At 42.2% G+C, this 21,158-nt stretch overlaps 1 protein-coding gene across 1 annotated transcript in view; it reads right to left on the bottom strand.

Annotated features, from left to right (window-relative positions):
- Nucleotides 1-2,463: 2,463 nt before the first annotated feature.
- FBXW4 (F-box and WD repeat domain containing 4) overlaps nucleotides 2,464-21,158 on the bottom strand; it is a 729,974-nt gene continuing 711,279 nt past the window's right edge. The window contains exon 9 of the mRNA XM_078643617.1: nucleotides 2,464-3,678. Within this exon, the coding sequence (XP_078499743.1) occupies nucleotides 3,544-3,678 (135 nt within the window). The 3' untranslated portion in view covers nucleotides 2,464-3,543. The remainder of the gene's footprint in view (nucleotides 3,679-21,158) is intronic.

Genomic DNA, 21,158 nt, shown 5'->3' with positions numbered 1-21,158 from the left:
TAATTTTCAATGTTTCCAATATTTAACTGTTAGTTTCTATAAAGAAACCTAATGGATTTAGACAAATGACCCCTTTCTGAATTCAGAATTTTGTCGACTTTTCTAAAATGTATAGCTTTCCAGGATCCAATATTGCTTTCAAACTCATTTCTACCATTAACTGGAAGGAGATTGAAAGCACTAAAAAAAGCAAAAATAGGCTATGTTCCAGAAAAATGCCAAAGCTGTGTGAAAAATGTTGGTTCTCTGACAAAAGACTGTCATTCCCTAAAATCTGGGAAAATGCTGATTTCAGCCCCACAACCCCTTTGTTGATAACATTTGCAAGGAAAAACCCAGAGGCTTTCATTTGCAACCCGTTTTTCTGAAAAAAACAAAAATGTTACTGTATTTTGCTTAATTTCTGGGAATCCTCCAAGGGAATCCACAAACCCTGGGCACCTTTAGAATTCACATGTTGTTGAAAGAAAAGGACACAAATTTGGCGTGGATACCTTATGTGGTCAAAAAGTTACAGGGGCCTAAGCGCGCACTACCCCAAATCGCCAAAAAAAGGCTTAGCACAGGAGGGGAAAAGGCCTAGCAGCGAAGGGGTTAACAAATGTACATGTTACTTATAGTTATAATATTCTATGGTTAACATGTATATGGGTGACTGCATGAATAAGTAAATCTCATAACTATTTATCTACAATTGCTTCACTATTAAATTATAAAAAAGCAAATAATAAAAACAAATAAATTAACTTAAAATACAGCAACACTTAAAAGTCTGAGTTTATTAAATAGAACTTATATCTACACATATTACCTTCCTTATACATATATACCAACCATGTACTAATCTTTATATTGATTACTTTGCTTCTAATTCAGCATCTCCAATGCACTACCCTACACCTCTCGCTATATTTCCTCTACCTCCACTCTGACTCATCTCAAACCTCATTCAACTATTCTCTCAAATGCACTACCCTATTTCTCACCCTACACCTCTCTCAATATATCCTCTATCTCAACTCTCTCGCTCATACCAACCTCCCATTCTACTACTATAATCCCCAAAATAGCCCTTTCTAGACTGTTCCCTCCTCTACCCCTTCTTACATCATCTCATACCTCTTTTACCATACAGGTCTCCCAAACAAGCCTTTCTAAACCGTTCCCTCTGACTCGTCCTCTTCCAACTCTGTTTCTCATCCCAAAACTCCTCCTACTGCTATGAACTCCAAAAAAAAACCCCAAACTTTTCTAGACCCTTCCCTCTTCTATCCCTCCACTATCTTTTTACAATCCAAATAAACTCACACATCCACCGCTCAAATAAATATTATATTCCCCTATACTAATTGCCCACTAATCCTGTTTAAGTTCCGGAGTAGCGTCCTTATAGACATGTGTAACAGAGGTTGGTCATGGACTATTGTTAAGGGTTGGGGGGAAAAATATCTAACTTTTGCAATAATTGTTTCCTAAATACCACCACATCTCTAACAGTCTCATGGAGCTCCACTGGCTCCCAGTCCAGAAGCACATCGAATTCAAAGCGGTTTGCTTTGTGCATAAGGCACTATATGGAGGAGGGTCTCTGGACCGTCAGCAACAATTTTGCTGGCATATCCCATGTTGTGAACTCAGGTCTAGTTCAGGTCCCAAAAATCCGTTGAGCCAGATGGAGGGGGGGTGGGGTGTGGGAAGGTTCAGAACCCTCTCCTACGGGGCGGCCAAACTTTGGAACACAATACCGATCTCATTCAGGCTACAACCTAACAGAGTTCTGTTTAGGAGAATGATCAAAACAAAACCTGGCTGTTTCCAACTATATCATCCTAATCCTGCCCACTACATACCAGTTACCCCTCTCATTACAGCTCAGCGCCAAGATGCCTCGGCAATAGTTGCACTTTATAAATGTATTCATTCATTCATTCATACCTTCTCTGATATTCAATATAATGGACCATTTTCAGTTTCATTATTGCTCGATTCCCCCATAGGTTTAGTCTTCAATCACAGCTTAAATGCATAAAATGGAAGATGTAATTTTGGCTTTCAGGAATGGATACTAGGGATAGGAGAGAACATTCCGAATTACAGTAAAGGTTTTCTATTAGTCGCTGCAGTACTGGAGAGTCCAAGACACTGGATGGCATGATTGACTAATGGTGCACACAAAGTATTTAAAATGATTGTTGCAGATTACTGTTCGATAATTCCTTTGTAAAGTGCACAACATCAAAGTAGAGCATAAAAGGGGCAAGAAGTGTAATCATCGATCATCACCAGTCTAGTCTGTAAGCTTGATTTTTATTGGGGTTGGAGGGTTTGGAGAGAATGACTGGGCAGTGGGATGGAGGCTGGCAGGTTCGATTACTCTGTACACGCCAAAAAATTCGCCATTTTACGTGCACTCTGGAAAAAAAATAAAAACTTTTCATTTAAAATACATTTTCCATCACATTATTTTGTGCCATAATTTCTTTAATAGAGTCTGATGAGCACAAAGTGTCCAGTTTACAAAGAAAAGAATGGCTTGTGCTGCTCCCGCCAAATAAAACAGATGAAGATTGCAACTGTGTGCCGTAAAATATTGACAAGATAAAAAAGTTACCCTCATCACAGCATTACTAAATTTTAAGAAAATAACTGAGGAATCGTCTACATGATACATTTCACAGAAGACTCTTTACAAACTTGATTGGAAACGTAATATGCCAATGAAAAAATTATGATAAACCAAGCAAACTCCGACAATGGTTTTGAAGATCCAGAAAAGGATGGGAATGTCACATACAATAATAAAGCTCTTGATTGGATCATAAGGGAACATTCCTTTGATGCAACTGAAAACTGGCAACACTTAATTTTGAGACACATCTCTCCAGGAGAGGCACAAAGCCGATGTGAGGCCAAATCAGGGTCTCTTGATTGGGCTTCACCAAATTCTAGAGTAGACATATTTTCTGCCAGATAAAACCAACACAGTCAAACGATGCATTCAGAGTTCTTGTGAATGGCAAAGGATAAAGCATGGTTCATTTCCCGTACCAAAGAGAAAATACAGCTACAAAGACAGAACAATCTCATCTCCGTTACCATTCTATATTTATGTAAAAGTCTGACGGACATACAAAGTTTTAGAGACTGAAAACGTTTGAATTGTGAACTACTACATAGACGAACTTGTCTCTAGGCCAATAGATTTATTCTGAATGAAGGCCTCCATGCACCTTTAGCTTTATTGTCTAAATTTTACATACAAGATCTCCATAGAAATTTGTTTAAAGGTGATTTAAAAGTGATTATATACAATAAATTATAGGTGTTAGATTTCACATAGTAAAAGGCAGATGATCATAAAATCCTACTTTAATCCGATTTATAAATTTGGTTTCCTTCCCTTGAAGCCAAGCATCTAGGCATTCCCTGAGATATTCACCCAGCCCATGATTGTAAGCTAGAACTGTAACACCCATGTGGATCATCCAAGTAAGCCACTTCATGAGCTGAAAGAGACATTTGTTGTGTGATGATCTTTCCTGTTTATCTTTTGTTTCTTAAGTCAGTGGAAGTAAAATCAAGAACGTGGAGAGCAGATGCCAGGGCAGCGTACAGGTGTGTAGTGCTGAAGCGGAGACAGTATACAGGGCTGCTTGTAGGAGATGACAGGGAGAAGGTCTGAAATGTAAAACAAACATGTTTGAGAATAAAACTATTACATATATATAATTATAAATTAACAACTTCCATATCTTTCAAACCACCCTGAATGCCACCGACAGATTCATCCTGTGCACCCCAAGAAATAACCACATCTCTTCACACCTCAACTATCTCCACTGGCTCCCAGTCCAAGAACAATGTTAAGTTCAAGCACTCCACAACACCGATCCAGCTTACCTCAACCACCACCTCAACTTCTATCAACCCACCAGACACCTTTGATCTGCGTCCCAGGCATGAGAACACCTCCCTCGCATCAAAATCACCGGAAGTAGAGATCGCTCCTTCTCATACCTCACAGGCACGACCTGGAGTGACCTCCTGAAACCCCTTAGAACCTCCCCTCCCTCATGAACTTTTGAAGGAACCTCAAGAACTGGTTCTTCCAACAGGCACGATCTCCCACTCCCCCCTCAGGCTTGCCCTACTCAGCATCTTAGTTGCACTCTACAAATTCACATAACATAAGGCTGCTACAGCCTATGGGGGCTAGGGAAAACAATCCATTGAGCTACAACATCTAGGATAACGGCGAAGGTGAGCAGATTGGCAATCTGTTCATTGTTAGACCACTACAAAGAGATTAAATGGTTTTGAAAGGTATTGTTTTAGCTCTCGCAGAACGTTCTTTGAGCAGCTAAAGCAGAAAGGCAACCTTCAGATAATCACAAATCAGAAATAAGGCTGAGCAACTGTTTGACACTTACAGGGATTGTATGTGTATAGTGAATTCTTTTTAAGCGTACAAATGAACATGGGGGCAAGCTTACAGTACAAGGAATAATGAATTACATGTGGAGGTTTGATATTTAAATGTGATACAAGAAGCAAGGTGTTTTCTACCTGTTGTCCTGCTTTCATTGCCAGAACAAATCTGGGCTGCTATATTTTTAATCACATCAAGTATTTTGTAGGAAACTAAGCTACTGTAGACTGACACAGCCCATACATGTACAGACCATACAGTTCAGAATGACCATGTTGTCTAGGTAGAGGAACAAGCAGCAGTATCTATCGTAGTTCAGTTACTAATAAACTACATAAATCAATCCCTGGAGCAAAACAACATATTTATATTGGGGTTAAAGGCCAGCTAACAGAGTACCCAAAAGCGATACACTTAATCCCGGATTACGAGTTTGGCAGTCTTCCTATAGGAACGCCACAGTGGCAGTCTCAGGAAGACCGCCCAGCCTATGGTGAACCTGCCCGCTGGATTCAGAGTTGAATCCAGGGATGGCGGTGCGTCAGCGGTGGCTATGTTTGGCTCATAAGAAAACCTAAACACCATACTGCCACTGTGACAGTGCCACCAGCATGTCATGAACCGTACTGCCACACCGTGCACGCACAACCGTGCACTTTTGTGGGGCATGCACCTCCATGAGCAGATTTGTCTGGGGGCCTTGTTGGGGGCCCCTTTCAATGCCTTTCCACCAAGCATTTCATGGCGGGGTCCCCTCCATGAAATGCTTGGTAGAAAGGCAGGTCGGAATCTGCTCGACTGTGCCGGCATCGGCGCCGCCGTGATTCCCGCCTACTTTCCCACCACCTTGGGATCCTGGCAGTGGTGGCGGTCCTGTGTTGGTCCCACCACCACCATCGTAAAACAGCTGTCAGACCGCCAGGGTTGGTGGCGGCCAGACTGCCCTCGCAAGTACGGCATTCCCAGGACCGCAGTACTTCTAATAAGGCTCTTACTTTCTTCTGAACAGTGGTTTAAACTAGCGGCGTAACAAAATTTGAGGGGGCCCCCTGTAAAGTCCATGCAGAGGCCCCCCCCCACGCTCCGGACTCAGTCCAATGCTCTCACCCATGTGGTCTATCAGTGCTGGAGGGCACCCCCAGAGTTCGGGTCCCCCAGCACCGTGGGTGCTTTTGTTACGGCGCTGGTTTAAACTCAGACGTTTGGCAGAAATGCCACATTTAATTATTCATTATTACCATGGTATTCATAGTACTTCAAGCTTGCCTCTATTTTATTTCTTTATAGATAACACAGCTGCACTTCATTCATCTTCCAGCATCCTTCAGAAAAGTTTAATACTTTTCAGAATGTCCGTGACATTGAGTTACTTGTACTGTATGTGCCATCAACATTAATATGACATAAAATTTTTGAGACATGACATACTTATTTGTGTGTGTGTATATATTCACTGAAAAAACAAAGGTTAAGGTTACAATATAGTTAGGTGTTGCCATAATATAAAAAACAATGTTTAAAAACCTAAACAACACTGAAATGCACCAGTTACAGTCTACTGAGCTAACTAAAACTTGAACCCATGAATGAGGCACACAAGGACTGGGTAGTTTAGAAATAAAATTGCTTGGATGACTTATACATCAAATTATTTCAATGCCCAGTGGTATCCCACTTGTATAGGAGGAACAGAAGCAGAGCTATATATGCCTTCTCCATCTCTTCTACAGTTTGTTGGTATTCCTCCTCATACAGTTGGATTTTTTTAAAGAATACTGTGTGCGCCATTTCTTCGCATAAGATAGCACCTTGCGACTATTAGCATGTCTCTCCGTACCCCTCAAATTCCGTTACATCAATGTAACCATTCCTACCATTTAATCCATTTGACAGTTATCAGACAAGGTCCCTCTTCAACTTTCCTTAGAATGACAGCATGCCTCTCACGATAGGGAAATGCTTTAAACGGCTGCAAGATATGCCCCATGACCAGTGGCAGCTGGCATGTAAGGAGGGTGGTAGGGCGTTGGGTACAAAGAAAAAGGAAAACAAATCATCCCGCTTGATCCAGCATTGTAATTTGGCGGACAGTGCCTGCTAGGCACCACCACCATTTACAACATGCAGGCCGGTCCGCCGGACGATCAGAACGAGTGCCTGTGGCGGAACTGTGGCGAGCAGTCTTTGTGACCCCCATGGTACCAGGACAATTCCCCCCGCCGGCAGGAGGAAAATTGCTGTCCGACGGCCCGCCACTGCACGGCTGCCGTTGACGGACCCTCCGCCATCGTAATCACCCCCCTAGTGTCAAGGACAGATGACACTCTTTGGAGGTAAACGCTGTTACACCTCCTGTAATGTTAATTTCTCAGACTTAAATCAAGACAGAGCAGGGGTAACTCTATGCCATGGGAGTGTTGGCTAACCAGATATGGGTATTTAGGATTAAGCATGCAGTGTGGGCTTGCAAATGTATGCAATCTATTTTTTCAACAATGTAAACATCAGAGTGATTAGCATTAGAAAGAGTGTATACTCCTGTTGTATCATGCTCAGGCAATGTTTACTAACGAGGGGTATAATACTAGCTGGTATGAGACTGGTAAAAAGTGGGGGATAAAGGAAAAATTATTTGCCTCCTACAATGTGAGCAAGGGCAAAACGCGCCATGTGATGTTGTTCCTGCACCACACACCATGGAGTAAATAATTATTGGAATGGAAATTTCCAGGAGTGAGCGCCGTGATTATGTGCTTTGTACACCAGGATTGTTTTGTAAGTAGCTGGTGCCCTCCTCCAGCTTTGGTGCACACTCCCACAGAGACCAAGGTACAATGGTACCATATATATATATATATATATATATATATATATATATATATATATATATATATTATATCCAGTGCGCGCTCACACAAACATCGTTTGCACCAAGAAAGCTGCGTGTCAAAAGAGCTGGTGGCGCCCTCCACCCACTTGGACAATAAGTTAGACTTACAGGTGAACTAACTCGCTTACCCACTTGGGAGTAATTAAATGAGACTACAACGCCCACAAGGCCGTGGTTACGGCCACGCCCCCGCCCAGGGGCAGGCGTTGAACTGAACACTTGAAAAACAGCGAGATCGCTTGCTTTTATGAAGCGCCACTGACGAAGGGAGATGGTGATCCCGAAACGCGTTTGGCCATATATTTTACTGAGGCTGCTACCATGCTTCTATGCTACGAGCAAGCTGCGAACTAACCTGGTGTTTTCTATAAGAAGCTTCCAGTTGGTCCACTTCACTTTGGGAACTGGCAATGTGTGTGATGTTAGCGGCCGTCCCGGTCGCGAAGAGGACCCCCGTATTCTTTTGCGGACCTGCAACACCACTCGGTGTAGTGCACAAGGAGGGAAGCTGTGTGAGAGTTAACCAGTGCGCGCTCACACAAACATCGTTTGCACCAAGAAAGCTGCGTGTCAAAAGAGCTGGTGGCGCCCTCCACCCACTTGCACAATAAGTTAGACTTACAGGTGAACGAACTCGCTTACCCACTTGGGAGTAATTAAATGAGACTACAACGCCCACAAGGCCGTGGTTACGTCCACGCCCCCGCCCAGGGGCAGGCGTTGAACTGAACACTTGAAAAACAGCGAGATCGCTTGCTTTTATGAAGCGCCACTGACGAAGGGAGATGGTGATCCCGAAAACGCGTTTGGCCATATATTTTACTGAGGCTGCTACCATGCTTCTATGCTACGAGCAAGCTGCGAACTAACCTGGTGTTTTCTATAAGAAGCTTCCAGTTGGTCCACTTCACTTTGGGAACTGGCAATGTGTGTGATATATATATATATATATATATATATATATATACATATATATATATATATATATGTATATATATATATATATATATATATATATATATGTATATATATATATTTATATATATATATATATATGTGTGTGTATATATATATGACCAACCAACAACCTGTAGGTATGGTCCAATCCTTGTAAATGTATGCCGAACAAACCACAGTGCCGCAGCTCCAATGTGATAGCGTGTTTATTTAAACGCTCACAAAAATATTCCCAACACGTTTCAGAGCTTCACGCTCCTTGCTCACGGGTAAGGTTTGTAAGATGCCTTCCCTTGCTTTTAAAGAAACACCCACATGTGTTACGTGTGCATAATAAACATAGAAAAAATACATTTGTTCATTTTAACTTAGTCCATAACAGAGTTCCTTCACACTGGAGATGGAAATGAAATTAATATAACAGGTATGAATAAAGTCATCAAGTTCAACATGATAATCTCCACAGTTTTCTCTTGATTATGAGCGATTCATTTTTTCGAGATAACCACGTATAAGCCAAAAGTGCTGTCGGAGAGATGGCCAAATGAAAGGATCAGCCTACTTGGGCAAAACTGTGACCTTGCGGAGTACTGCAAATTTAGATGATCATGGTTATCTCAAAAAAATGAATCATACCATTATCCTTCTAATGGGGATACTGGAAACTCAGTTACCTTATACACGTGAACTAATACCCTTACGGACACAATCGGTTGTCCTTAATTGGCAATTTCAATTTTATCACGACACTAAAACAATCGTATCCTCAATACTATACATTCTATTTAAAGTGCTGATGTTAAAAGTGCGGTAAAGAAATTATTAACTATGTAGGCAATGTGCCTAGTGCCTTCTTATAATTAGTTATATAATTCATTGCCCTCCTCTCTGAATTTGATAATTCCAAAGCCCTTATGTTGACATAGACATTTAGGATCATAAAAAGTTATGAAGATCCTCACTTATGTTGAGCCCATTTGGTATCTTTGAATCCAGCTCAATAATAAATTTGGATTCTAGTTGTCTTAAAAGTTTCTCTCTGTTGCACCCTCTTCTTAAAACTGGTACTGCCCCCATTACAAAGTATTTAAAATTAGTTCAGTTATTGTTATGAACCAATTAAAAATGTCGGGCTACAGGGTAAGATGGATCAGAAAAAACTATTGTACTGCTGTAAAATTCTTGTGTGTACTTGTAGCTTAGTGCTTCCCATGTGTTTAAGACCACAGGGGCAATCAAGTACATAGACCGCATACTCAGTTCTATGTAGTGAACTCCGATGTTGACGGGTTTTTCCATAAAAGCTGGGATGTATCTAGTCATGTTGATACCAAACTTGCATGCTCTACATGAGCTGCATTTATAAAATCCATTTCTGGGGGACAACCAATTTGTAATGGAACTCAATTACTGACCGAAGAAGTGTGCATCAATGGAGCTCGTCTGAAAGTAAGTGTGGGTTTGGCAGGGAGAATTTGGCCCAATGTAATGTCTGTCAAAACAATGGGCCATTGTTTGTTTATGATTGATCTTATTTTCCTCTTTTGTCTGCTAAACGTAGTAATGAGCCTAGTGTCATCTGATGTATTAGTCCCCTTTGCATGACTATTTTTCCTATTACTGGAAGCATTGAAAAGAATCGACTTCCCAGTCTTGGCATTGGCTTTCATATTTGATAAGTCCAAACTCCTACAATCGTAGTCTTGCACTAAACATCTGTCAGTGGCCTCCTTTTGGCATGTTGCCAAATCAATTTCTGCGCTGCAGATTTTCCTGATTCTAAGGTATTCCCCATAAGGAATACTACGAATAAGATGTCTGGGATGTGAGCTCATAGCATGGAGAATTGAATTCCCTCCAGTTGTCTTTCTGTGAAGCCTAGATTCTACTTGACCTTCATTCACATATATTTGCACATCCAACAACTCAAATTTGTTGGCTACTAATTTGAGCTGTAAGTTCTAGATCCAATGTGTTAAAAATGATTTCTTAAACAAATGATGCTGCACTCTTCTCAGATCCTCTCCAAACAATAAAAACATCATCAATAAAGCTACACCAACTAATCACCCAGGTTGTTCCATTCATATTCGTGTTTCGCCCTGAGAAACCACTCCTCCCACCAGCCCACATGTGAACATGGGGGAGAAGCAGGCTCCCATGGTGACCCCCTTAGTTGTTGGAAGATTTCTTTGTCAAACATAAAGTAGTTGTTGGTTCGACATAACTTAATCATTTTTATCAACATTTGATTATGGTTATAAAAGCATATTGGTCTCCTATCCAAAAAATGCGTAACTGCATTCAATCCATCTTCCTGTTTTATGCTAGCATATAGGGAGGAAATGTCCATTGTAATAAAATTATAGTCATCTTTCCAGGTCAGTTGGTATACCCTCCTGAGAAAATCTCCTGTGTCTTTTAGATAAGATGGTAAGTTGGTATCAATATCCTACAAAAAAATAATCAACATACTGGGAAATTTTCTCAAAAAGACCCACTTTGCCGAAATGATCGGTCACCCAGGTATTGGTGAAGTCCCTTTATGTACTTTGAGGATGAAGTAAATTACCGGAGCCACCGGGAATTCATTATTTAAAAATTAAAATTCATCCTTTGAGATCAATCCTTCTCGTTTCCATGGAGTTAAATCGTTTTTAACCGAAGATTTAACAGCCCTTACTTCTTGTGGTGTTGATCTTTCGTAACATGTGGCGTTATGTAAATGTCTGCGGGTTTCCTTCAAATACTCTGCCCAGGGCCATAATACCACGTTGCCACCCTTGTCCGATTTGTTGACAATTATTTCATTGTTCCTACTCAACTTTTTCATTAAATTAAAATACTGTTTCTCCCGGTGTTTCCAGTTATTTTTAACTATGTTCTTTTTCCGATTCAACTTCTTCAATTCTGCTATCACTCTATCATTAAATACATCAACTGCATCTCTGGGCATCATTGGGATAAATGTGGAGAATGGCTTAAATGGGCTTTCAGGTGTTGCTGTAATGTTGACACCTATTTTATTCACTACTCGCTGTGTGGACAAAGTCATATTCTCTCTTTGTTCCTCTTCCTCGAGTACTTGTAATACCTTTAATGTTTCCATATCTGAGACTTATAATGTGTTTAGTTGTCTCCCATTATGCTTGGTTTGAACAACTGTTCTGTTGCATTTTTAAGCTTGAAAAATGTCATCAGTTTCAGCCTTCTTATAAATTTAAAAACATCAATTCTGGTCCGATTGTAATCAAAATTACTTTCGGGACAGAAGGTGAGACCCAGGGACAGTAGTTGTGTTTCCACTCTTGTTAATTGTATATCCGTTAAATTGATAACTGTCTATCATTAATTTTTACTTCTGCCACCACTTTTTGGTCTGCACATTTTTGTTGGCATTGACTCCTGGATTTCCTCCTCCTCTCCGGTCTTCTTTGATTCCTTCGCCGCCTGGTTTGTATTGAGGATTCCGAAAGCGCAGTGTTTGTCTGCGGTCCTATCTTAAAAAGCTGAAGCTCCTCCGCCAGCGTGAAATTAATGTGTTCCAAACTTTTTTATCAGTAGCCAGATAACTGCAGTCTTCTGAGTCTGTTCCACTCTGTATAGGGCTAAAATCAGAACCTGATGTTCCTTCCATAGGGGGTATACTACTGGTAATATTCTGACTCTGTACAATGAATCTAGTTATATGTTGTTGCTTGGCAGTATCAAATTTTCTTGAGAATGTAAAAATGAGCCCTGTCTCATAGTAGTTCTTATCTCTCGCAAATTTGAACGTGTTTCAAGTTTTTAGATCATCCTCATGTTTCTTCAAGGCTCTTAGCTATTAATTCCTTTTTTTCCAATCCATCGAATAGACCATTTCCTCGTCAATTTCCTTCATTGTCGTAGCACGATCAGTCTCCGCATATTTTGATTAGAATGAGTACCAATTTCATTGAGGCCTCCAAATTACTCTGACCATTCATTGAGCATTAATGGGTTAGGATTCTCAAAGCTTGGTGCCACAATAACACATAATCCTCTAGGTACTCTCCCTGCTTCATGATATTTATCAAGGGATTTAATTTCCCACCACTTGGTAAGCTCAGTTTTCATGTTTCTTTGCAGTAATTTCAAGAGGGTACTGACATCTTTTGTATCTGTGGTGTCACCCGGTATTGTATTTCTTTTGACGTTTGTCACTTCCGGTAAATTTAAAAACAAAGCTTCTGCTGTGGCTTCCCTGTCTCGCAGTGCGTCTTCTATGGACATTTTGTTGGTGTATGGGGAACACTGTTCTAAATTCACTTAGTGGCGTTAAAATTTCCTGAATTTTTTGATTGCACACCTCCTCACCTGTCAAATAGTTTGTTTTTCACCCGACTTATCATTGGTCTTTGCTGGGCCTCGTGGCTCTTCCGACACTCGAAGTGTCACTGACACCAGAGTCCGACGTGTACTTTCCTCTATGACAGGGGGTTACCACGTCTATTCTCCTTCCGGGTCACGATACAAAAGCAAGCTGTCAGCTGTATGACGTACGACTTCTTTCCTGGGAGGGGGTCCGTATTTAAGGAACAGCCGTTTTCTGAATTCATGTAATCCAAACTTTTATACTTATACAAATACTTCGATACGAAGCAGGCAAGGACTCCAGCAAGGTGCGAAAGTTAATTTATTGAATGGTGTCCATTTGATATAAAGAAGCCACTGCCTCGTCCATGATGCGTTTCGACCGCTTTGACAGTTGGCTTTCTGAAGCCGCATACACCACGTGTGCTGCTAGCTGAAGGACATAGAAAACATACTATATTACCTTTTTGATATATCCATATCACAATATTCTAATGTATCAAGAAATTGAATTACAATAAGTATATAAGAAAACACATTTGTATTACGGATTAAATTCATGGTCACTGCTCATGTGCACATTAATGAAATAGATTAAATAAATATTTATATTGGTCACAAGCTGTTATAGTATGATACCATTAATACATATTTACTCTTAACCATATGTTTTTAGATCAACATTTAGAGTTATTCATTGTTTATTCTCTTGAACCTGAGTATGTAACAGAATATATTTGCATAAATATTTACTGTGTTTGTACATATTGGGTATATATTAAGTCCGAGTCCTAATGTCCTACTTAAAATTTCTTATACAGTGCAAAGTGCTAATATAGTGCAAAAAAGTGTATTCAAGTGCTAATAAATGGAAAAGCCTATTGCCAGTACAGCTTATATATATATTCACAGAAAAAAAACACAGGTTACAGGAACGTTCTAGTCAGGCTGACATTTCACTTGAACAAAACCTGTGGAATTCAGCCGTTCTAGTTAGCTAACTATAATTCGTGCCCCCGCAATGCACTGCTGATTACATCATATATTACATCACTCATGACATGGTCAGTGACATCACTGAAGACATCTCAAATTACATCACCCATGACATAATCCAGTGACTAAATGTTTCTAAAAAGTTCAAGAATATATATTATATATATATATATATATATATATATATATATATACACACACACACACACACACACACACACACCAAGGGGTACTGAAGAATGAATGGGTGTATGTGTCTCTGAATGGATAATTTGGTGGGTGTGTGACTGACTATAAGTGAGTAATTATATATGTCTTAGTAAATCTGTGGGTTAGTGACTAATCTGTGTGACTGTCTATCATTCTGTCAGTTGGTGTGTAAGTGGCTACATGGGTTGGTGAGTAGCTACATGAGTGTCTATATGAGTTATTGATTGGTTGTCTGGGTACCTGTATGGGTGCCTGAGTGTCTGACTCCCTACATGGATGTGTGAGCGGGTGAATCACTGTGTGTATAGGTTCGTGAGTGCATCTGTGAGGGGCTGTATGGGTGAGTGAGTGTGCGTATGGCTGTTGGTGAGTGAACAGATGTCTCAGTGGTATATAGGTGAGTTACTGCATATGTGAAAGGAGGTATATGTGAGTGTTGGAGTATATAAGTGACTGTATGTGTTAGTGAGTGATTGTGAGAGTGGCTGTATGGATGAGTGAGTGCTTGTGTCAGTGACTGTAAAAGAGTAAGTATATGTTAGTATCTGTATGAATAAGTGAGGTGGTGTGTGTATAACTGTATAGGTGGGTTAGTGGCTGTGTGATTGACTCTTTGGGTGAGTGACTAGGTGTGTGAGTAGCTCTATGGGTGAGTGGCGGTGTGTGAGTGTCTGTATGGGTGTCTGTGTGAACACATCAGAGGCTGTATCAGTGAATGACTGGGTGTATGAGTGGCTCTATGGGTGAGTGAGTGGATGTGTGTGTAGACTTATGAATCAGTGAGGGCGTATGTACTTACTGGTATTGATATGTCTATGGTTTCGAGAATGGTAGTCTAACATTTGGAGTGGGTGTATGAAAGGTTATATTGGGGTGTGAGTAGGTGCATCAGAGATTATGTGGATGATGTCGTCAGATGTCATTATGAGATATCAGCGATGTCACTGACCAAGTCATGAGTGATGTAATATGTTATGTCATCAGAAGTGCATTGCGGGGGCGTGAGTTGCAGTGAGCTCAGCTTACTATAACGACTGAATTTCACAGGTTTTGTACAAGTGAAATGTAAGCCTAACTATAACGTTCTTGTAACCTGTGTTTTTTTCTGTGAATTTCAAGGTTTTTTAGAATCCAAATTCCTAACTATAACGCTCCTGAAACCTGTTTTTTTCAGTGAATTTCTAAGCTTTTAAAAAAATGCTAATTCCTAATTAGAACGTCCTTTTAAACCTTTGGTTTTTTCAGTGAATTTTTAAGGTTTTTTAACTAGGAATCACGTTTGCAGAGTGGTGGAGAAAAGGGGCTGGGCCTCCAACCTGCTCTCAGGAATTCCGCTGAGTAGGACTTACAGGAGCTAAGAGGAGGGCATCTTAGCCCCCAAGATTCCTCTGGAGTAAAGTGGACTTCATCCCCCAACCAGTAGTGTGCTAGGAGGCGCGTTTGCAGAGTGGTGGAGAAAGGGGGCATTGCCTCCAAAGACCTCTTAGTAATCCCACAGAGGCAACAAGACGGGTAGTTGGCCCCAAGGATGTCCTTGGTGGCCAACTACCTCTCCTGTTACCGCCAGTAAGCCCACAAAGCAGGAATGCTGAATTCTGCTAGCAGGCCACGCCCCCTTTCTCCACCAATCTGCAAATGCATCTCCTGGAAAGCTCTTGGTTGGGGGATGAAGTTCCCTTTGCTGCTGGGGCTCCTTATGGGTCAACTAGCCTACCTCCAGTAAGCCCCACACAGTGGGATTGCAGAATGTGGTCACAGGAGACGCCACCTTTCTCCACCACTCTGCAAACGCACCTCCTGGCGCACTGCTGCTTGGGGGATGAAGTCCACTTTAGTCCTGAGGCCCTCAGGATGCAACGGGACCTCATAGCCCCATCAGCAGTGCGCTGATAGGCGCGTTTGCAGAGTGAAGGCCCCTGTGGGAGCCAGCATGGCTTTTTACCCTCATGGAGCTGCTGACATGCAGCTCCCTGGGGATAAAAAGCAAAGTGTGCTTGCTTTGAGCAAGCGAGAGCAAAGTGGAAAGTAGCCCCGGGGAGGTTGTGGTCCCTGGGGCGGTGTATAAGGGCTGGAGCCCCCCACATGTTATTTTAAACATAGCCCCAGGGAGATGGCGGTGGCATAATTATCTACATAGCACCGGGGAGGTGGTGGTCCGCGGGCCTGGCCCCTCGCATTTCACATACATATCCCTGGGGAGGTGGAGGTCCCCGGGGCTGCGAGGGGGCCGTGTAGCCCCCCGCATTCAATGTATAAGCCCTGGGGAGGTGACAGTCCCCGGGGCTGTGGGGGGCCACGCGGGCCCCCGCACCTCTTTTTATCATTGCACCTGGCTCACCCGGGGGCTTAAAGGAAGGAAAGCATGGAAGCCCGCACTTAGTTTTTCAAAAAGAATTGTAGCCAGATTGACAGATCCAATGCGAATACGGCAGAATTTTTTTTAAAAAGGGTTTTTGGGCCTGAGCAGGCCTAGGGGGTCACTGTGTTTTTATCCTGCCCCCTTTCTAGTCTTTTTATTGTATTTTAACCTTTTTTCTTGTGACTCTGTTCAACCGAGTCACAAGATGGCTGCCAACACTTCCTGGTTTGAAGTGTTGGCAGCCAATCTGATCTCAGGCTCGAGATTGGGAGGATTCATGTATCCTCCGCGGCCACAGTTGTAGATCTGATAAATCTTTATTACAAATGAGGCAAGTTGTTTTGTAATTCTGAAGTGTGGTGGAAACAAATATTTGAATAAGATCAGGACACATCAATACACTAGGTGATGACATTTGCACACATTATCCTGTCATCCAAATTCAAAATTCAAAAAATCTTTATTCGGTTATTCAAGCAAACAACCATAAAAGCACAGTTCAGTATACAAAGTTTTAAAAAGATTGAATCGATCTAAAAACCACTTCCAGAATTACAAATCACAAATGACCATATACAATACAATGTTAAGAACAATTAAGAACATTTATCCCTCCATGCTATTTCTAAATTTTAGTGCTAGTTTTAAGAATCCAATTACAAATAAAGTGCAGTCGTGGGTTAGCAGCTGTAGATAACAAAGTGCAAGTCTAACCTGGGTGAAATTCATTTTTTTAAAAAGAGGCTTCAAATAGAACCTCAGAGGTATGTCGTAATAAGAACAAATAAATAAAAAGTGCACCATTATATTATCATTTGTGTAGAGTACAGCTGTATTTTGGTGCTTATGTAATAGTCATCTCAATTGAACATGTGTTGTCTGTAATTGCAGTGCACTACCAAACCATATATACTCCACTCCATGCCCTCCCACTATTTCACGTCACTACATTCTACAACACTCCACGCCAAGACTCTTTACGACACACCCACTCCACAACATGCCACTCCACTTCACTACACTCTATTGCTCTCCACTCCACTTCAATGTATGTCAATCTACCTCACCCCGCAGCGCGACAATCTACTCCACTGCACTCTACCCCACTCCACCCAATCTACCCCACTACGACCTAATCTACACCACTTCACTACAATACACCCCACTACAATCTACCCCACTCTGCCCCAATCTACTGCATTCCACTCAAATCTAACCCACTCTGCTCCATTCTACTGCAGTCTCCCCACTTCACTCCAATCTACCGCACACCAATCTACCCCAATCTACCCCAATCCACCCCACTCCAGTGTACTCCAATCCAGCCCACTCCACTCCACTCCAATCTACCCCACTCCAATTTACCCCACTCCACCCCAAATTCCACTGCAATCTATCCAACTTCACTACTGTCTAATTTACCACACTCCAATATACTCTACTCCATCGAACCGACCCCACAGTAATCTACCCCACTCCAGTCTAGGTAGCGTCACCCCCCCCCCTTCTGCTGCAAGCCACGTTAAACATGAAAATTAAAATGGCAATGAAATAATTTCAGTACCATTTTATTTTTCACTATGAAGCGCCACAGCCAACAACCTGCTCCCGAGACAGGCGGAAATTGGGTCATGTCCTCTGCTGCCAATCCGCAGAGGACTGGAGCAGTGGCTGACTGGATGCTGCAAAGTGTGCATATCAATTTGGCTGGCTGTCTAGCGCCGGCCAAAGTGACGTGCACTCTGAAGCTCTCCACCCAGCTGTTTTAGACAGCTGAGTGGAGACCAAGCACATTCCTTCAATGCCTGAAGGAGCGTCTAATCAGCCCGCTCCATCCAATCCTAATGCTGCTCTAATGCAGGTTAGCAGCATAAGAGCAGCATCTGGATTTGGTTAGGAGATCAATCTTTATGCATCAGCCTGCAGAGAAACACCAAGGAGGACGCGGAGCTCGTGGGTAAGTATAATTTTATTTTATATATTAGGAATGTGTTATGCTTGTAAGTGAAGTGATTAAGTTAGTGTTTATGTTTTTTTAGGGATTTGGGTGGAGTTTTTACTTAGGCTTTTGGAGGGAGGGGGTTGTTTAAATTAGGTTTTTGGTAAGCGGTGAGGCACTTTATTCGCCCCACCACTTCTAAGTCTACCAGCCGCCCCTGCAATCTACCCCCATCCACTCCAGTCTACCAAACTCTACTCTACCACAGCCCACTCTACCCAAATCTACCCCACTTCACCCCAATCTACCCCACTCCAATTTACTCCACTCTACTCTACTCCAATCTACCTTGCCCCGCTGCAATCTACCCCACCTCAATCTACCCCACCTCAATCGACCCCACTACATTCCACCCCACTACAATCTACCCTACTCTAATCCAGCTCATCTACCCCACTCCACCCTATCCTACTCCACTCCACTCTTCCCCAATCTATCTCATTCCAATCCAATCTCGACTCCACTCCAATCCAACCAACTCTAATTCATCCAATCTACCCCACATCACTCTACCCCAATCGGTCTACCAAATCTACCCCAATCCACTTCAATCTACCACATCCAACTCCAATCTACACCACTCCAATAAGATCTAACCCACTCCACCCCAATGCACCCCACTCCAATCTACACTACCCCACTCCACCTCAAACTACCCTACTCCAATCTACCCCAACCAATCTGCCCCACTCTAATGTACCCCAATCCACCCCACTCCACTCCAATCTACCACACTTCACTCAAATCTACTCTACCATAATAACCTCAATCTACCCCATTCCACTCTACCCCAATCTACCCCACCCCACTAACTTTTAGCCAGCAGCCACACTGGAGTAATTAATGGCTAAAACACATTGCCAAGGCCAATAGCTCTCGTAAAGGCGAGACCTATTGGCTCCGCCAGTACTTTTTTTTTTATCCAGTACTGGCAGGCTTTTTTGCTATAAACAGGGTGGGTGGTGATATGCCCTTACTGCAACAGGCCCAAATCTGTTGACCTATCACTATAAGCTTTCAGAAGACCGAGTTAGAGGGGTCACTGCCTTCAGAAACATGACATTTATTTTGGAGTACCTTGTCTGCGAAACTATAATTGGGACCCGTGGTTCGTTTAATTAGGGATTTATTTCTCTATACTTTTAGCCCAGTTGTGGTTGGACTAGTTAAGAATCTTTCAATATCCTAGACAGATCGCCATCTCTCATTGAGTGTAAAAATTCTCTTGGTTTCTTTCTTGGATCCAATCTCAACCTTCACACTCAATAACATACCAAAAACGAATTTATACCCAATGTGGAAAAGAGGGGGGAAAAACACTGTTGCAGTGTCAGGATATGTCCTCCCTAGTTTAATCAAAACAATCTTACAAAAGCGCCAGAGGGAGACCACCATGGTAGCCTTCAGAATATCATGGAGAGGAGGGACCAGATGATGAGCCATGTCCCCTTGGTAGGTGAGGGCCTTGGTTCTTCTTAAGGAAAACCTCTAACCAATCAATGTTCCTTGAACAGCCACACTAATGCACTCAGATTTCCTCTTGTATTATTACCTTTAGGTGTCAAGTACTGATTTGGTGTACTAAAAAAATGTACACTGCTAGATATGACTGCTATTAGGCCTGAAACACTGCTTCTTGAACACGTCTTCACAACTGTAATTCAATCTCTGGTACTCTTCTTAGTGGACTCTAGGGATTCCGTTTTCACTGGCATACTGAAAATAAAGCCCGTTTTTCTGAAAACTGCTCACCACACTACAGCCTGTTCTGTGTCTGGCAGTAACCATTACGATTAGTTCTCTCCCGCACTCATCTCATTTTAATATCTCCTTATTGAACTATGTTTATCTTCAAAAGGTAGAGCCCAAAATCCTCCATTCCACCTTGCCACACTACCTATTCCATAAACTCATTATATCAAGGAGGCTTTAGTCTCTCAGAATCTTGGGAACTCCCTCCACCACTCCTGCAACCTGCACCAATCCCTTCCTTCCTTACCATTAAAACTTCCTTAAGTGCAGGAGATTTCTTCAATTTCACACATCCTAAGTTGTCTTTTTCTACTCAACCTCTGTATTTCCCAATACACCTGCTTTCCCCTTCAACCCCTTTTGACAAACTGCTCTTTGTAAATGTTGTAGTTATCCCCTCCTTAGTCCTCTCACTTCTCCTAATGAGGTTAGTTGCCTATATTTTCACAACCTTTCTGTCTATATCTAAGATCTGTTACATTTTATTAGAATTCAGTTATAAATCCTGTTTGTATTTTGCTTTTAACATGTCATTCACTCCTGGATTTTCCTCGATGTTTTATCATTTTTTGTTTTCACTTTATGCCTGTAATATTATAAGCCTTATTTAGAGTTTAGCGGGTGGGGTACTCGGTCACAAACATGGCAGATAACCCGGCAGCTGTATTACAAGTACAATACACTATAATGCAGTTGTCACACGGGGGAGGGGATAGCCACTGTGTCTAGGATGGAGTATCCCATCCACCACACTGGTCATAAGGCCCTGTGTATCTATGTATAGTGCTCTTTTGCCTCCAGGGTTTTGCACATGCTAAACCAAACTTCATAAATAACAATCTCCATAGTTTATTCTATCAAGAAAAAAACTCGAACCAATTTCCTGGGAGAGGGAGGGTGGAGGTGTAGACTGCCAGCGGAAGGGTGGGGGTTGTCGATGGCAAAGGTGGGGAGTACAGCAACGGAGAGCACGAGGGTGGGGAGAACAGCAAGGGGGATGGTGAGGGACAGCAACAGGGAGAGTGGGGAAAGTGGGAGGGTGGGAGGGAGCAAGAGGGTGGGCTTGGGAGCAACAGGAAGCGGGAGGGTATGGGGGCTTGAATAGGGAGTGTAAGGGTGGGAGGGGTAGCAACTGGGAGAAGAAGGGTGGGAGGGGCAGAACGGTAATGGGAGAGGCAGAAACGGGAGGGGCAGAAACGGGGAGGGTGGTAGCGGCAGAAATTGAGAAGGA

This window comes from Lissotriton helveticus, chromosome 5_1, assembly GCF_964261635.1.
Source record: "Lissotriton helveticus chromosome 5_1, aLisHel1.1, whole genome shotgun sequence".
In the NCBI taxonomy this organism is placed as follows: Eukaryota; Metazoa; Chordata; class Amphibia; order Caudata; family Salamandridae; genus Lissotriton; species Lissotriton helveticus.
Note: the sequence above shows the minus strand (reverse complement) of the source record. Positions and strands in the feature narration are given on the sequence as shown.